This window comes from Dermochelys coriacea, chromosome 1 (assembly GCF_009764565.3).
Source record: "Dermochelys coriacea isolate rDerCor1 chromosome 1, rDerCor1.pri.v4, whole genome shotgun sequence".
Taxonomy (NCBI): domain Eukaryota; kingdom Metazoa; phylum Chordata; order Testudines; family Dermochelyidae; genus Dermochelys; species Dermochelys coriacea.
The window spans coordinates 14,568,760-14,584,179 of NC_050068.2; the positions used below are offsets into that span (position 1 = coordinate 14,568,760).

Consider the following 15,420-nt stretch of genomic DNA (forward strand, 5'->3'; position numbering starts at 1 on the left):
TTAAGGCAGAAGGGACAATTATGGTCATCTAGATGCTTGTTTGAATCTTAGGAAAACTATCCAAACCTCTTAGGTCAGTAAGGCCCGGCTGGAGAACTCACAAGAACAGGCTTTCCTAACATCTAGAGAGAGCACTCCGCCACAGCAGTAGGGGCCTGTTTGCAGAGCCAGATCTGACACACTCACGCACATGCGCATGCGCGCACACACACACACACACACACATCTTGCAAAAATTTGAGGGTGTTCAGATGCTTGAGTTTGGTTCAGGCCTGTCTCTACTTGTGAGATTTCTAGCAGGCCCTGTTTCCAGGTAGGCCAAAAATATGACATTTCCTTTTGGTATTTTGCCAGCTCTACTCCTTGCCTCAGATGGAACTGGGGGGATGTGAAAATGAGAAAAAATGTTACATCAGCATTTTCCAAATCTCTCATAAATGTTGGGTTTGGTTCCAGAGCTGGATGAATTCTCTGGCCTATGTGATGCAGGAGATCAGACCACATCCTCCTAATACTCCTTTCCGGCCTTGACACCTATGAAGAATCAAGGCAGTCAGAATAGGTTTAGTAATAACTAAGGACACAATTTACTCATGGAGGTCACTGATTCTGTGACTTTAAGGAACCCCGGTGACTTCTTCGGCTGCACCCCTGCCACAGTGGTAGGGGCTGGAGCTGTCAGTTGCCTGCAGCAGCAGTGGGGCTAGAGCCCCCCTCTCCCGGTGGTGGGCTCAGGCTTCAGGCTCCCCAGCGGTCAGCCCCTCCTCCCCTGTTGTTTTTAGTAAAAGTCAGGGACAGGTCACGGGTTTCCATGAATTTTTGTTTATTGCCCATGACCTGTCCTTGACTTTTACTAAAAATAGCCATGACAAAATATTAACCTTAGCAATAGCCCATCGTTCCAGATGTTGAACAACACACCTTCAACTTTGAAGGAATCAGTCTGCAGTGTCTCACCAGCTATTGCATTGTACGGATTTTGAAGGGCAGAAGACAGTGGGGATGGGGCAATATCCTCCCAATAACTTTCTGGTAGCTTTGAGTGGAAGATAATTCCCTCACATTTTTGTTTCATTAGAGAGAAATGTGCTGATGCGATGGGAAGGGTTAACATAGCCTCTTAGGTTGGAATATGCATTTTTGGGAATTAGGTGAGGTGAGCTGATTTATATGTAACAAACAGTTGTCTTGAGTAAAGGTAAAGGTCAGCTGCTTTGCAGTCACGTCTTCACTCAGTGTTTTTGAGGCTGTCTGTTGCTTCTTAGTGGTATTGACTGAGGACAGAGTCTCTACTTGGTTCCAATATTCTGCTTTCCCTGTGTGTGGGGTCTTTCATAGGCATCAATGAGAGTAATACATCCATCTTCAAAGTCCCACAGTCTGTGAAGCAGGTGATTAGTATTATCCCGTTTACAGATGAGGAAACTGAGGCACAGGGAAGTTAAAGCCAACATTTACAAATCCACATTTAGGCATCTGACTAAGTGGCCAGATTTTCAGATTTTAACGAACAGAAGCTACAAGCATTCAGTGCCTCTGATGCTTGTGCCATTGATTTAGGAGCCTAGGTTTAGACATCCAAATCTGGAAATGGTGGCCCAACGCCCCATTGGATTCAGTGTCTAACCCACCATTAGCTATCAGGACTTCCAGGCCCCCAGCCCTGCAGTCAGGCCCTGCCGGTGATGGCTGATGTAGGAGACTGGGGTGCCTCTTTCTCATAGCTGGCTGCAGACACGGTCCGGGGGAGGGGGAGTCAGGATGCTGCTGTGGCTGAACGGCAGCATTCCTGGCAGGTTCACGTAGTGGAGTTAATGGGCTTGTCCAGGCATGTGTGGGGGTGTCAGCCCAAAAGGCAGGGTGGAATCCTGTGGTCATTTTCTGGGAAGTGGAAGCCCCCATCGGAAGAAAGTCCATCAAAATGTCCTGTCCCTAGTTTTCCGCGTACGGGAAGGGCAAAGAGGGAGACTATTTTAGAGCGAGTCCGAGGAGGAAAAGTGATAGAGACAACAAACAGAAACCAAGAAGCAGGAAGCCAGAGGAGGGTAATGTGAGGGTGCTACTGTGCTAGGAAGCCAGTCTTGTGCTGATGTGCACCTCCCCAGCAGGAGAGCTGCCGGGCATGAGGCTTCTTGGAGCCCAGGGCTATCACGCCTGGGTGCCGCCTGAATCGCCCAGCTCGATGGCCCTGTCCTGGGCCCTGGAGAGGCTGGTGCTCCTGTGAGCACTCGCCTAGCTCTGACTAGGGCACAAAGATTGTGAACAGCTGCTGATTTAGAGGCAGGAGTGAGCGGATCTCCTCCTGTGGATTTCCGTGCAGCAGGGAGCAGGCCCCCTCTTTCACAGGAGATTGGTGGCTGAGTTCTGAGTACTTGGTGGATGCTGGGTGTCTGTGCCTCCAGCCAGCTCATTAACCTTTTATTAGATGTCGAAATGCAGCCCCAGGTATCTGTCTCTCATTAGGAGTTTACCCCCTACGCAATGATGCCTTTTTAATCTCTTTAACAACTCCAGGCTTGCCAGCGCTCGCTGAAATACTGCCCCATTCCCTTAGCCATACATTGCTTCGGTTCTACAGCAAAGTGAGACGGCTGCTAGAGGAACGCACCTCCCCAAAGCAGGGAGAAGGAGACAAAGGGACTAGCCCAGGCTTGGACAGCTGGGCAGTACAGCTGGGCCAATCCTTTGTAGCAAAGAATTTATTCAGTGAGCTTTGCCCCTGTTTCTGTTTGCGCATTGTCTGCAAAAAGGCTGCGATGATATTTAGGCCAGGTCTCCACTGCTGTTGCACTCCCAGGACAGGAACACAGTGTGCTGTATGATCGACAAGGTGCTTCTCACGCGGTCGCAGCTATACCACCTAAATATGTCTACATGTGCATTCAGGAGCTTAACTTTAAGCATCAACTTTGTAAGATTTTGGTCAAAGATTTTAAAATCTGTTTGACTAACTAAGAGCAAAACAGATTGGCTTTTAGTTCTCACATCACTGAGGAGCTTTTGGTGGGGGGAGGAGGTTTGGTCAGAGAGAGAGAGAGAAATTTTGACAGGTGAATAAACCGTCCCTTTACATTATCTCTCACCCTGGCAGAAGAAAAGTGAGTAGAGTTTTGGGAAGTGTGGCTCGCAGTTCTGCGCAGCTGCATATATCCCTGTGAATGGAGCCGGGACAGCAAGCAGCGGTTCCAGAAGGTACAATTTGCTCTCACCAGCTGAAAGTGATAGTCAGTGTGGTCTGTGACAGGCCTGCGCTGCTTGAGGGGGTTCCCGGCGCTGCTGAATCACAGATGAATCCTGCAATGAGGCTTCCGACAACCTGTGTCTTTCCCGGTTCAGCTTGGGGAAAAGATTTGCCATGACTTAGCAAAAGGCTTTTGTAGTCCTGCTCTAATACAATACATATTTTCCTTTTTCTCCTTCCTTCCTTTTTAACCCTAAGACTAACTGTGGTGGGAGGGTAAGTATAACGCACAGAACTATCGAGCCACCTTCCATTGCTGCAACGTTTTGTGACATCATCCACTGGATCGCTCGTTTACGTTTATCATTCCTGACGTTTCTCATTTGTCTTGTGCTGCTTTTCTGCTGCCCCGTGAATGCACCCAAACCATTATCCCTTTGGCTGCAGTGCTTTGCTGCAATGACAGATATGTGGCCTTTTCCTAGAAGAGCAAAGTACCAAGTCTGCGGATGGGATGCCAGATGGACAGGGCTATCACCAGCTATGTGTAAGAGCCCGGTTTGGAGGAAATAAGCAGCTATGACAAAATGAAAAGGGTGATGCAAGCGCTGTCCTGCATGGCTCATGCTTGTGTGTGCTGAGAAAACCTGTGCTGAATAGCAAGGGTGTTTTGTCATGACACTTGGTTACTGAGCAGGGTTTTGTCTATCTGGAGATGAACTCAAAGCCATCTGCTACTGCATTGGGGTTGCTAAAGTGCAGGAGTATCTGGTTGTGGTGTGACCCTGCATTCTCTGAGCAGCAAAAACTCCAGTTGAAGCCAAGGTAAGTTTGGGGTGCTCTGGGAATCAGGCACAGAGTGGATTTGTTACGTGGCTAATGAAAATGTAAGTCACACGGACAGTAATGAGTTTGCAGTGGAACAGCATTTCCTGGTGTAAACAGTTGGCTTTTGTAGAACCATCACCCATACGTACAGCCAAGCTGATCTTTACACCAAAACAGAGGGGCTTTACTCTTAACCAGACTTGGAAATGGGAATTGCAAATATTTTCTTGTAACTGCCCTTTGGCCCATCATCAGTTCGGGGACCAAAGTCTTGAATGCTGTCAGCTGTTAAAATTGGGCAAGCTGTTGTATTTGTCAACTAGGAACAAGTCAAACCAAGCTTGTCTCTTGAGATAACACAGGAGTTTATGCTGACTGACTCTCAATGATCACAAGAGAAAGGTCAGTGGGAACATCAAGGAAACATTCCGGCCACTAATGGTTAACTCCTTTAAAAAGATCTTTGGCTGTAGTCAGCATCACGGGTCTTGGCTGGGACAGACAAGTTACCACCAAAGGTTGGAATATGGGGATGTCACCAACTTGCTCCAGAAGCAAAGTGAGTCTTTCTGAGAATGAGTTAAGAGAACACGAAATGGGATATTTCTGCCTCTATGCACTGTTAAACATGACCTAAATTGCCTAGAAATGCCAAATAACTTGTAAATCTCACCAAGTTACAAAGCAGCATGAAAACCTCAGACATCTTTTAGGTTGTGAGTTCAAATCCAGCCCAGGATTCAATCAGAGAGTTGCTCCCTTTTGTTGACTGTGAAATGAGTTTGGGGGTTCAGTTCAGCTCCCAGTGGGCAAGGGTTCCTATGACAAAAACCTCCATAGCTGGCACTAATTGGCAGCCTGATTGAAAGTCTGAGCAGATGTTAAGGATTGAGTAGGCCATAGAGATGGAGCTACCCTCCCATGCCTAGAGATGTCCCTTCCAAATCAGGATTGAGGCACATTACCAGGATTATATGGAAGAAATTTGAACTGGAGCTGCCCATGCTGGTCTCTAGGTCTCTTAGTCCAGCCTTCTCAGGAGCGCTGGTCCAGTATGCTGATTCCAAAAGGGAGTAAAAATTCTAACTCGCTCTATCTGCAATTTGCAACACATGTTAGCGAGAGAAAGCTGGACTGTGCCTTACTCTGTAATAGGGATCTTTTATTAATTGCCTGAAACCACCGCAGAAATATTCTTGCTCCCTCTATGTAAGCTTAGGGTCACCTAATGGCTGTCTAAGAAAGCTAGCTGCCATGGCTATATTCCCAAGCAGCTCAAACCCCTGTTAAAGCCTAGTAGAGTTCTTTATCGAGGGAGGGGTCCCATGGAATGGGCTATTTGGCTCCTCCCATCTGGTGATAGTAGAACATGCTATTAAAAGGGTATAAGGCATTTATTTTATTTTATTTTATTTCGCATTAATATGACCAGCTCTTTCTTTGGATAGCGTATTCTAGGCAGTATGGGTCTTTTCATTACTTGGTCTACCAGGAAACAAAGGATTTTGACATTGAATGTGTCCTTAACCTTTGGCTTGGGATACGTGACTCTTGTCCTGGTCTGTTATCTATATAAACTGGATATTCTTCTTTGAGTTGTGTCCCTATGGGTGCTCCACTCTAGGGATCTTCATATCCTGGCACCTAAGATTGGAGATTGGTCCTGCTTTGAGCAGGGGGTAGGACTAGATGATCTCCTGAGGGCTCTTCCAACCCTGATATTCTGTGATTTTTGGTAGCAGTGTCCATTTGGCCCGCACCTGCACTCTCTCTGTCTTGTGCTGTGCTCTCTTGCTATATAGCGCTATGCGGGCAAACCGCTCTCAGATCCTTCTCAACTGCCCTGGGCCTGAGACAGAGCCTTAGCAGAGCCTGTTGATAGAGGTTCTACGTAGTGTTTTTTCTTACTAATTTTCCATAGCAGTAATAGAGCTTCAGTTAGTGTTAATACTTCCTTCTTCTATTTCATTTCTTTCCCAAAACATTTTTTTATTTCGCTTGTAGAATAGTTGTCTCCTTAGTGTACATTAGCTTTCTCTAGTTCTTCCCGTTCAGTCGGTGCGGCACTTCTTAAATTGCAGTAGGGCCCTTCAGCTAGAGAGGCTGCACTATGGTGCCAGCAGTTAACTTGGCACGATCACTCACACACATCATAGGATATGTAACTTGGCTCACGGTCAATTCCTGTAACTGGTTTCATATAAGGGGCCATGGTGCATGGTGGGGGGGAGAAAGAAGGTGCACCTTGAACAGTGCTGTCTAGAGGCATTATGCCCTTGTAATTATACTCTCCTGAGGCACTGGGGGGAACATGGTGAGAAGCAGCGCCTTTAATGAGCTGCAATCTGAGCTGTCTGCAGTGCTGCCTGGAGTCACCAGCGCAAACAGGGAGTAAGCCTGTGGGATCCCTGCCCCCCAGACACTCCTCCTTTGGGGCCACTAGCTTTGCCAGCCGTGCTAGCGTGTCCCCCATCTTTGGCTTCCCCAGCACCTCCTGCCAAATGAAGGCTGCTATCTGCATGATTGTGCAGAGGGAGGGGCTACTTGCACCCTCTTCCTCCTCCGCCGCCCCCATGGCATCCCCAAAGGAGAATCACAAAAGGAGGGTCGTAGCAAGGTGACAAAGGTCCCCAGGGAATAGCTGTCCAATATCACAGCACAGCTCCAGGCTCCTGAGCGATCTGTGGAAGAGATGGATCAAAAACCTTTTCTGTGACATATCTTTATTATTTGGGCTGTTTGTCAAATTGTAAACAACAGAGCTGCAACAACACTGTAAACAACTGTATTATTTGGGCCATCAAGGCAGTGGTCTCTCGTGTTGCACCTGACAGATATGGGTCTCTGGTGGCTCTGACCGTGTTTGTTGCAGAGATGGTTCCATGTTGAAAACCCGGATCTAAACTTCACAGTGATTGAAATCTGGCTCGGAGTTTGGGGTTTGTTTGTGTTGATTTGCACAGTTGGGGCTTTTGCTTCATTTTGACTCCAGAAGTCACCCTGCAAATGGCTTTTTGAAATGAGCAGCGCCTTTCCGGTGGCTGCTGAGAATCCCTCTCCTGTTTTGCCTTTGCCTTTGATCCTGGGTGCCAAAGCTGCTCAGGTGGGGCGCCTCGTCCCGATAAACCTCTTTGTGCTTTTCCTCTAGACGTATACAGGCTCGATACTGGTGGCAGTGAACCCCTACCAGCTGTTACCTATCTACTCCCCAGAGCAGATACGGCTGTACACCAACAAAAAGATTGGGGAGATGCCTCCCCACATCTTCGCAATAGCTGACAACTGCTACTACAACATGCAACGCAACAACAGGGACCAGTGTTGCATCATAAGGTGCGTTTGTGAATGTCAGGCCCAGCATGGGTCCTGAATTAGGATTCCATCCTGCCAAAGGTGCTGAGCATGATCACCTTGATTGCTTGTGAAAAGTGCAGGGTAGACCGCACTCACGGCTGAAGTCCAAAGAGTATTTAGCCAAACAGCACAGCATAGGCAGTGTCAGTGTCAGCTTCAGCTTCCCCCCACCAGCCTGTTAGTATGGCCCCTCCTGGAGGAGTGTACGGGAAGTTCAGAGGCTATGGGTACATCTGCGCTGGAGCTGGAGGGGTAATTTCCAGTTCGGGTAGACGTGTGTCTTCTAGCTTTCATTGAGCTATCCCACTAACCCGGGCTGCCTGGAGGATTCAGGGGGCCTAGGGCAAAGCAATTTTGGGGGCCCTTTAATTAATTAAGCTCCTTTTTTAATTTTTACTCACCTGGTGGCGCTCCGAGACTTCGGCAGCACTTCGGCGGTGGGTCCTTCACTCGCTCTGGGTGTGTTCGGCGGCCCTGAAGGACCCACTGCCGAAAACCCGGAGCACCGCCCCCCCATCAGTAAAAGCACCTCAGGGGGCGGTGCCTTTTTTGTGATCGCTCCCCCTGCTCGCTCCACCTGGTTACACCACTGGCCCTTCCATTAAAAAAAAAAGTTGCAATTCGATAGAATACTATATTCTCGTGGGGGCCTGGGGCAAATTGCCCAACTTGCGCCCCCCTCCCAATCTGGGCAGCCAAGTGTGGCTACTGCAGCGCGAGCAGCAGGATGGGCTAGCCACATTCCTGCCAAGGACCCTAGATACTTCCTTGGGTGGCTAGCCCAACCCACTGCCACTCCACCCTGGCTATATTTCTATTTTTAGCATCTTACCGCAATCAAAGCTAGCAGGTGTCTGTCTTGCTGAGGTGGGAATTAGACAAGACATACCTATGGCTTGGCCTTTTTGCTGAAGCTAATTGGTTAAGCAATTGTGTTCAGTCACAGAAGTTAAGGATGGAAAAGACTTATTAGAACATCCAGTCCATATCTCTCCCCATGCGGGGTCAGTCAAGCCTAGTTTTTAACATTCCAAGTTACAGGCCTTCTACCACTTCCTTTGATAATTATTCCACAGCCTAATCGAGGTGAATCTCAGGATGTTTTCTCTGATATCCATCTTAAACGTTCTCTTTAATTTCATCCCATTATTTCTGGGGTGACTATATGTTCACAGATCTATAGCTTTGAAGACTAGAAGGGCCCATTATCTTCACCCAGTCTGACCTCCCGCATAACACAGACTATAGAATTACACCCAGAAATTCCTGCCTCCAGCCATAACTTACTCCATAGTTAAGCTATCTAAGCACCTGATTCTGCCAAGCTTTGGAGCAGTATCTTGCTCCCAAGTAGGTCGGCTGAAATCCGTGGACTACCTGCACTGTAAGACACTGCCCAGTATGAATTAGAATGGCAGAATCAAGCCTCAATCAGGTGTTCTGAAACTCTTTTTTTGTAGTCTGGACCTGATCTCAATAGAGAGATGGTCAGGCAGGTGATCTCCCCTCCTTCTCCCCACAGATCCCTCCCCTCCTATTTACGCTCAAATGGATCGTCTGCAATAGCATCAGAGCCCCATGGCAACTATAAAAATGGCTTCCATGGAATTGTAATGTTTTAGACGTACAATGTGTATTCGTAGCTGTCCTTTAATGCAGTTCGGCAGCTTGAAACAAGACAGATAACTTGCTTCACTTGGCCAGCCAGCTGTCCTCTGAACACAAGCAAGTATCTCTGATCCAAACTAATTCCTCTGTCTTGTTGATGTTTACACTCTTCAGAAGGCTATAATGCTGAACTGAATTTGCTTATTGATAAGGCTGTAATTCTATCACAAAGGTCACAGGTTCCCTGACTTTCCGGGATGTCTTCTGGCGCAGGGCTGGAGCAGCTATCAGTCCAGGGGCCACCGGAGCTGGTGGCCCCTGCTCCAGTGGCCCCTGAACAGCTGACCAGCAGCCAGCCCAGCCCTGGGGCCGCCAAAGCAGTGGCTGGGGTTGGGTCAGCCCCGCCACCGCAGCAGCAGTGGGGCTGGAGCAGCTGCAAGCCTCATCAGCACTCTCTTTGCCCCTACTCAGGAACAGGTCATAAGCTTCTGTGAATTTTTGTTTATTGCCCATGACCTGTCCCTGACTTTTATTAAAAATACCCATGACAAAATCGTAGCCTTACTTATCAACGGTGTTCAAACTGGGCACAGGCTTGACCCCAAATTTAAGATCTAGGCCCCATAGAACTTTGGGTGGTACTCCTGATCCAAAATCAAATCTGGATCCTAAGCCTGCGGTTGATTCCTATCCCTGTGATAGGCCACACACAATCCCCAGATCCAAACATGAATTACTTTGAGGATGTTCTATGGTCTGTATTAGCCAGGAGGTCATCATGGTCCTCTTTGGTCTTTGAATTTAGGAATCTGTGAATACATGTGAAGTTTAGGGGGTTTGAAATCAAAATGTAGAATCCACCTGTACTAGAAAAAAATGCCTCGAGATTTCCAGGCCATTCGTTTGAATGCAGAGTCCAGGGCTCTGGCAGTGGTGAGACAGGGCATTTACTCACATGCATTCCTTTCAACTTGTACAGTGGCGAGTCTGGTGCAGGGAAGACGGAGAGCACTAAACTAATCCTGCAGTTCCTGGCTGCTATCAGTGGGCAGCATTCCTGGATTGAGCAGCAGGTGCTGGAGGCAAACCCCATTTTAGAAGGTGAGCCTTGAAAAGATGGTGGGTGGAGGGAAACACTTCTGCTATTAATAATATGGAGGGTGCTAAGATTAAACTGCATTCCCAATAATTGCTTTACAGCAGGAGCCAGAATTGCAAGAGCTCAACACCTGCCCCTGGGATCAGACTTTCAAAAGGGCTCAACCCTAGAGCTGGTCAGAAAATAGATTTTTCCATCGTGTGGGGGGAAAAAAAATAGATTTCAGCATTTTTCTCCTCCCTAACTGGAACAAAATGCCAAAATGTTTTGAAATTTTTTACTAACTGAAATTCATGAAAATTTCATTTCAGGACAATCAAAAAATTTTGTTTTGATACATTCACAGCTTTTCGTTTTGATTTCAACCCTTTTTTCTTTTAAAAAAATGTTTATATATAAAATTAAGAAACTGGTAAACAAAAAGCAGTTTTGAAACAAAGTCAAAAGGGTCGATGTTTTCAAAATGTTTTTTCCAATTTTTTTTCCTAGAAGAAATATAGTCAAAATTTGTACAATATTGGAAAAAAAAAAGGGGGGGGTTAATTGAAGCTGCATTTTCCAACAGAAAACTTTCAACAAAAATTTTCCAGTCATCTCTACTCAACATACAATATACAGAGCTGTTCTGAAAATCTGTGTGCTTATTCTGGTGCAGAAATGGGCCCTGTGCTCTGTTACCATCCTGATGTAGACACTCTGCTCAACTAACAGCTGCGAAGGTTTTGCTTGGTAGTGATTCCATACAGCACCTTCCATTGGTTTTGCTCACTGGTTAACATGAACCTGCTCTTAATTTGATCAAAGCCTCAGAACCAAACGCTTTGTATTATAAAAAGTAATAATAGCAATTCCACCTTGTGCTTTGATCAGGTTTGAACACTTTAAGCTGCTTGTACAATAACACAGCTTTCTGGTTCTAGAAAGCTGCTGTGGAATGAATGTGGAGAGCCAGAATTCTGAATGAGTCAGGAGGAATAAACAAAAGTTCAAGGAAGATTCAAGACATATGAAGGCCAGATTGTCAGCCCTGTATTTACATAGGTGAGCAGGGACTCCCATGAATAGTCCAATTGACTTCAGTGGCACTAGTTTTGTGAGTTAACTGCTCATTGCCATGAATACGGATTCACAGTCTTGCCCCAAAAGGTGGTTGCAACTTAGAGTTGGGGGCCCGGTTCTGCCACCCTGATTCAAGTCGAGTGATACTTTACTCAGCAACTAGTCCTGTTGAAATCAATGGGAGTGCACACGTCATAAGGTAACTACTCTGCAAGAGCAACGAGGAGTCCATGTGGAACCTTAAAGACTAATAAATTTGGGCTTTTATTTGGGCATAAGCTTACCCACTTGGTAAAGCAACTCCCATCTTTTCATATGCTGAGTATTTCTACCTCTCTACCGTATTTTCCACTCCAAGCATCTGATGAAGTGGGTTTTAGCCCACAAAAGCTTATGACCAAATAAATTTGTTAGTCTCTAACATGCCACAAAGACTCTTTGTTGTTCTTGCTGATACAGCCTAACATGGCTACCACTCTGATACTCTGCAAGAGTAAGGGTGGCAGGGTCTGGCCCAGCATCACTGAAAACATTAGGCAAGAGTCCGACGTCCTTAGTGCTTTAGTGCTTTACTTTAAAAGAATTCAATAGGAGTTTGTGTTACTAAACCAGAGCAAGGGTGCCAGAATCTGGCCCTGTGTTACTGAGGTTCTAAAACACTGCCATGTGCCATGCCAGCTGTGATAGGCACCCTGGTGGACGGACACATAACAAGATCAACAGCTTATTTCAGTGGGAATAGACTTGATCGAATGAAGTAATAAGACTTAGAGGGGAGTTTTGTCTGTCTAGGAGATTCAGCATTGGGCCTTTAATTTGTGGGTTAAACTAATTATCTTTCTGAAAAAAGAAAAGGAGTACTTGTGGCACCTTAGAGACTAACAAATTTATTTGAGCATAAGCTTTCGTGAGCTACAGCTCACATCATTGGATGCATTCAGTGGAAAATACAGTGGGGAGATTTATATACACAGAGAACATGAAACAATGGATGTTACCATACACACTGTAATAACAGTGATCAGGTAAGGTGAGCTATTACCAGCAGGAGAGCGCGGGGGGGGGGGGAGGGAGGAACCTCTTGTAGTGATAATCAAGGTGGGCCATTTCCAGCAGCTGACAAGAACACGTGAGGAACGGTGGGGGTGGGGGAATAAACATGGGGAAATAGTTTTACTTTGTATAATGACCCATCCACTCCCAGTCTTTATTCAAGCCTAAGTTAATTCTATCCAGTTTGCAAATTAATTCCAATTCAGCAGTCTCTCATTGGAGTCTGTTTTTGAAGGTTTTTTGTTGAAGAATTGCCACTTTTAGGTCTGTAATCGAGTGACCAAAGAAGTTGAAGTGTTCTCCAACTGGTTTTTGAATGTTATAATTCTTGACATCTGATTTGTGTCCATTTATTCTTTTACGTAGAGACTGTCCAGTTTGGCCAATGTACATAGCAGAGGGGCATTGCTGGCACATGATGGCATATATCACATTGGTAGATGCGCAGGTGAAGGAGCCTCTGATAGTGTGGCTGATGTGATTAGGCCCTATGATGGTGTCCCCTGAATAGATATGTGGACAGAGTTGGCAACGGGCTTTGTTGGAAGGATAGGTTCCTGGGTTAGTGGTTCTGTTGTGTGGTTGCTAGTGAGTATTCGCTTCAGGTTGGGGGGGCTGTCTGTAAGCAAGGACTGGCCTGTCTCCCAAGATCTGTGAGAGTGATGGATCGTCCTTCAGGATAGGTTTTAGATCCTTGATGATGCATTGGAGAGGTTTTAGTTGGGGGCTGAAGGTGATGGCTAGTGGCATTCTGTTATTTTTTTTTTTTTGTTGGGTCTGTCCTGTAGTAGGTGACTTCTGGCTACTCTTCTGGCTCTGTCAATCTGTTTCTTCACTTCAGCAGGTGGGCATTTTAGTTTTAAGAATGCTTGATAGAGATCTTGTAGGTGTTTGTCTCTGTCTGAGGGGTTGAAGAAAATGTGCTTGTATCATAGAGCTTGGCTGTAGACAATGGATCATGTGGTGTGCTCTGGATGAAAGCTGGAGGCATGTAGGTAGGCATAGTGGTCACTAGGTTTCTGGTATGGGTGATGTTTATGTGACTATCGCTTATTAGCACCGTAGAGTCCAAGAAGTGGATCTCTTGTGTGGACTGGTCCAGGCTGAGGTTGATAGTGGGATGGACATTGTTGAAATCATGGTGGAATTCCTCAAGGACTTCTTTTCCATGGGTCCAGATGATGATGTCATCAATGTAGTGTAAGTAGAGTAGGGGCATTAGGGGACGAGAGCTGAGGAAGCATTGTTCTAAGTCAGCCATAAAAATGTGGAGCCATGCGGGTACCACCTCAGTGCCGCTGATTTGAAGGTATACATTGTCCCCAAATGTGAAATAGTTATGGGTAAGGACAAAGTCACAAAGTTCAGCCACCAGGTTTGCCATGACATTATCAGGGATACTGTTCCTGATGGCTTGTAGTCCATCTTTGTGTGGAATGTTGGTGTAGAGGGCTTCTACATCCATAGTGGCCAGGATGGTGTTTTCAGGAAGATCACCGATGGATTGTAGTTTCCTCAGGAAGTCAGTGGTGTCTCGAAGATAGCTGGGAGTGCTGGTAGCGTAGGGCCTGAGGAGGGATTCTGCATAGCCAGACAATCCTGCTATCAGGGTGCCAATGCCTGAGATGATGGGGTGTCCAGGATTTCCAGATTTATGGATCTTGGGTAGCAGATAGAATACCCCAGGTCGGGGTTCCAGGGGTTCTCTGTGTGGATTTGTTCTTGTGCTTTTTCAGGGAGTTTCTTGAGCAAATGGTGTAGTTTCTTTTGGTAGCCCTCAGTGGGATCAGAGGGTAAAACTATTTCCCCATGTTTATTTTCCCCCCGCACTGTTCCTCAGACATTCTGGTCAACTGCTGGAAGTGGCCCACCTTCATTATCACTACAAAAGGTTTTTTCCCCCCGCCGCTCTCCTGTTGATAATAGCTCACCTTACCTGATCACTCTCTTTACAGTGTGTATGGTAACACCCATTGTTTCATGTTCTTTGTGTATATAAATCTCCCCACTGTATTTTCCACTGAATGCATCTGATGAAGTGAGCTGTAGCTCACAAAAGCTTATGCTCAAATAAATTTGTTAGTGTCTAAGGTGCCACAAGTCCTTCTTTTCTTTTTGAGGATACAGACTAACACGGCTGCTCCTCTGAACCCTATCTTTCTGAAGTTACAGTTACAGGAGAGGCTTGAAGCTGTTAGAAAAAGAGCACTATTGTACTGGTCAGCACAAGACTGAACTTGATGGAACTCCTGTGGAGTTACCCTTGTTAGAGCTCTGCACTAACCTCCCACTCTAATGTGACATATGACAAATTATTTTAATAGGTGCTCTTTTTATGGGCATATCTGTAGCCAAAATTTCAGAAAAAGCTTTTCTTTCATGGTTGTAGAAATAAAACAGACATTAAGGTCAGTGTGATTTTTCCATTCGGGTTTCTATGTATATAGATCTTGCTGTGATCTGGAGGATGCACTTGGTTTGAGGCCTATATTCCTTAAATTAACATCTGAATTAATTAATTTCTATCATGCTGATTTGTACTGTTTGTTGAACATGGGCTCCCTCTGGTGGTTGGTGTAGCACCTGCACATTTCCCTGGATGACCCACCATTCCTTTCAGTCCCACAGGCCAAATTGTATTCTCGTGTTTTTATCATCCTCCACCTCACCACCTGCAGTCTCCCCCTTTTGACCTCACCCCATAAAATTCTATACAAAATGCTACTGCCAAAATCATCTCTCACCCACCACTTAGCTCAGATCACCCCCCCTTCTCCTTGAGCTGACAAATGTCTCTTTCTTCACACTGTCTCCTATGCTCCCCATAAACATCCCCATTTTTTCTGCCCTGGGTTGGATTGGAATTTATGACCTACAGATGAAAGGCTATGCAACCTGGTACCAATCCCCTGAGCCATCCTTGCTCCATTTTGTGTCTTGTTTTTGTTGCCCTAGACAAGACAGATTCCTTCCTGAGTCTGGGTACAGACCTCACCTCTGTTATATTACGTTGCTTATTCACAGCTTTTGGAAATGCGAAGACGATTCGTAATGACAACTCCAGCCGATTTGGTAAATACATCGACATCCATTTCAACAAGCGGGGAGCCATCGAAGGGGCAAAGATTGAGCAGTACCTGCTGGAGAAATCTCGAGTCTGCAGACAGGTGAGGCTGTTGAGAAAAGGCAGGGGTATGTATTAGTCTTTCCTTTGTTTGGCTATCGGCAGGCTCATCCT

The 15,420-nt window shown here is 46.2% G+C and overlaps 1 protein-coding gene across 5 annotated transcripts in view; it reads left to right on the forward strand.

The window, feature by feature from the left end:
- The window catches only part of MYO7A (myosin VIIA), a 186,193-nt gene that overhangs the window by 85,635 nt on the left and 85,138 nt on the right, over window positions 1–15,420 (forward strand). For 3 of the 5 annotated variants that reach the window (XM_038377727.2, XM_043504068.1, XM_043504069.1), the window contains 3 exons: window positions 7,158–7,342; window positions 9,951–10,072; window positions 15,207–15,349. In XM_038377727.2, the coding sequence (XP_038233655.1) occupies window positions 7,158–7,342; window positions 9,951–10,072; window positions 15,207–15,349 (450 nt within the window). Of the gene's footprint in view, window positions 1–3,439; window positions 3,458–7,157; window positions 7,343–9,950; window positions 10,073–15,206; window positions 15,350–15,420 lie in introns of all 5 variants that reach the window. The other 2 variants (XM_043504070.1, XM_043504067.1) reach the window with 1 other exon arrangement.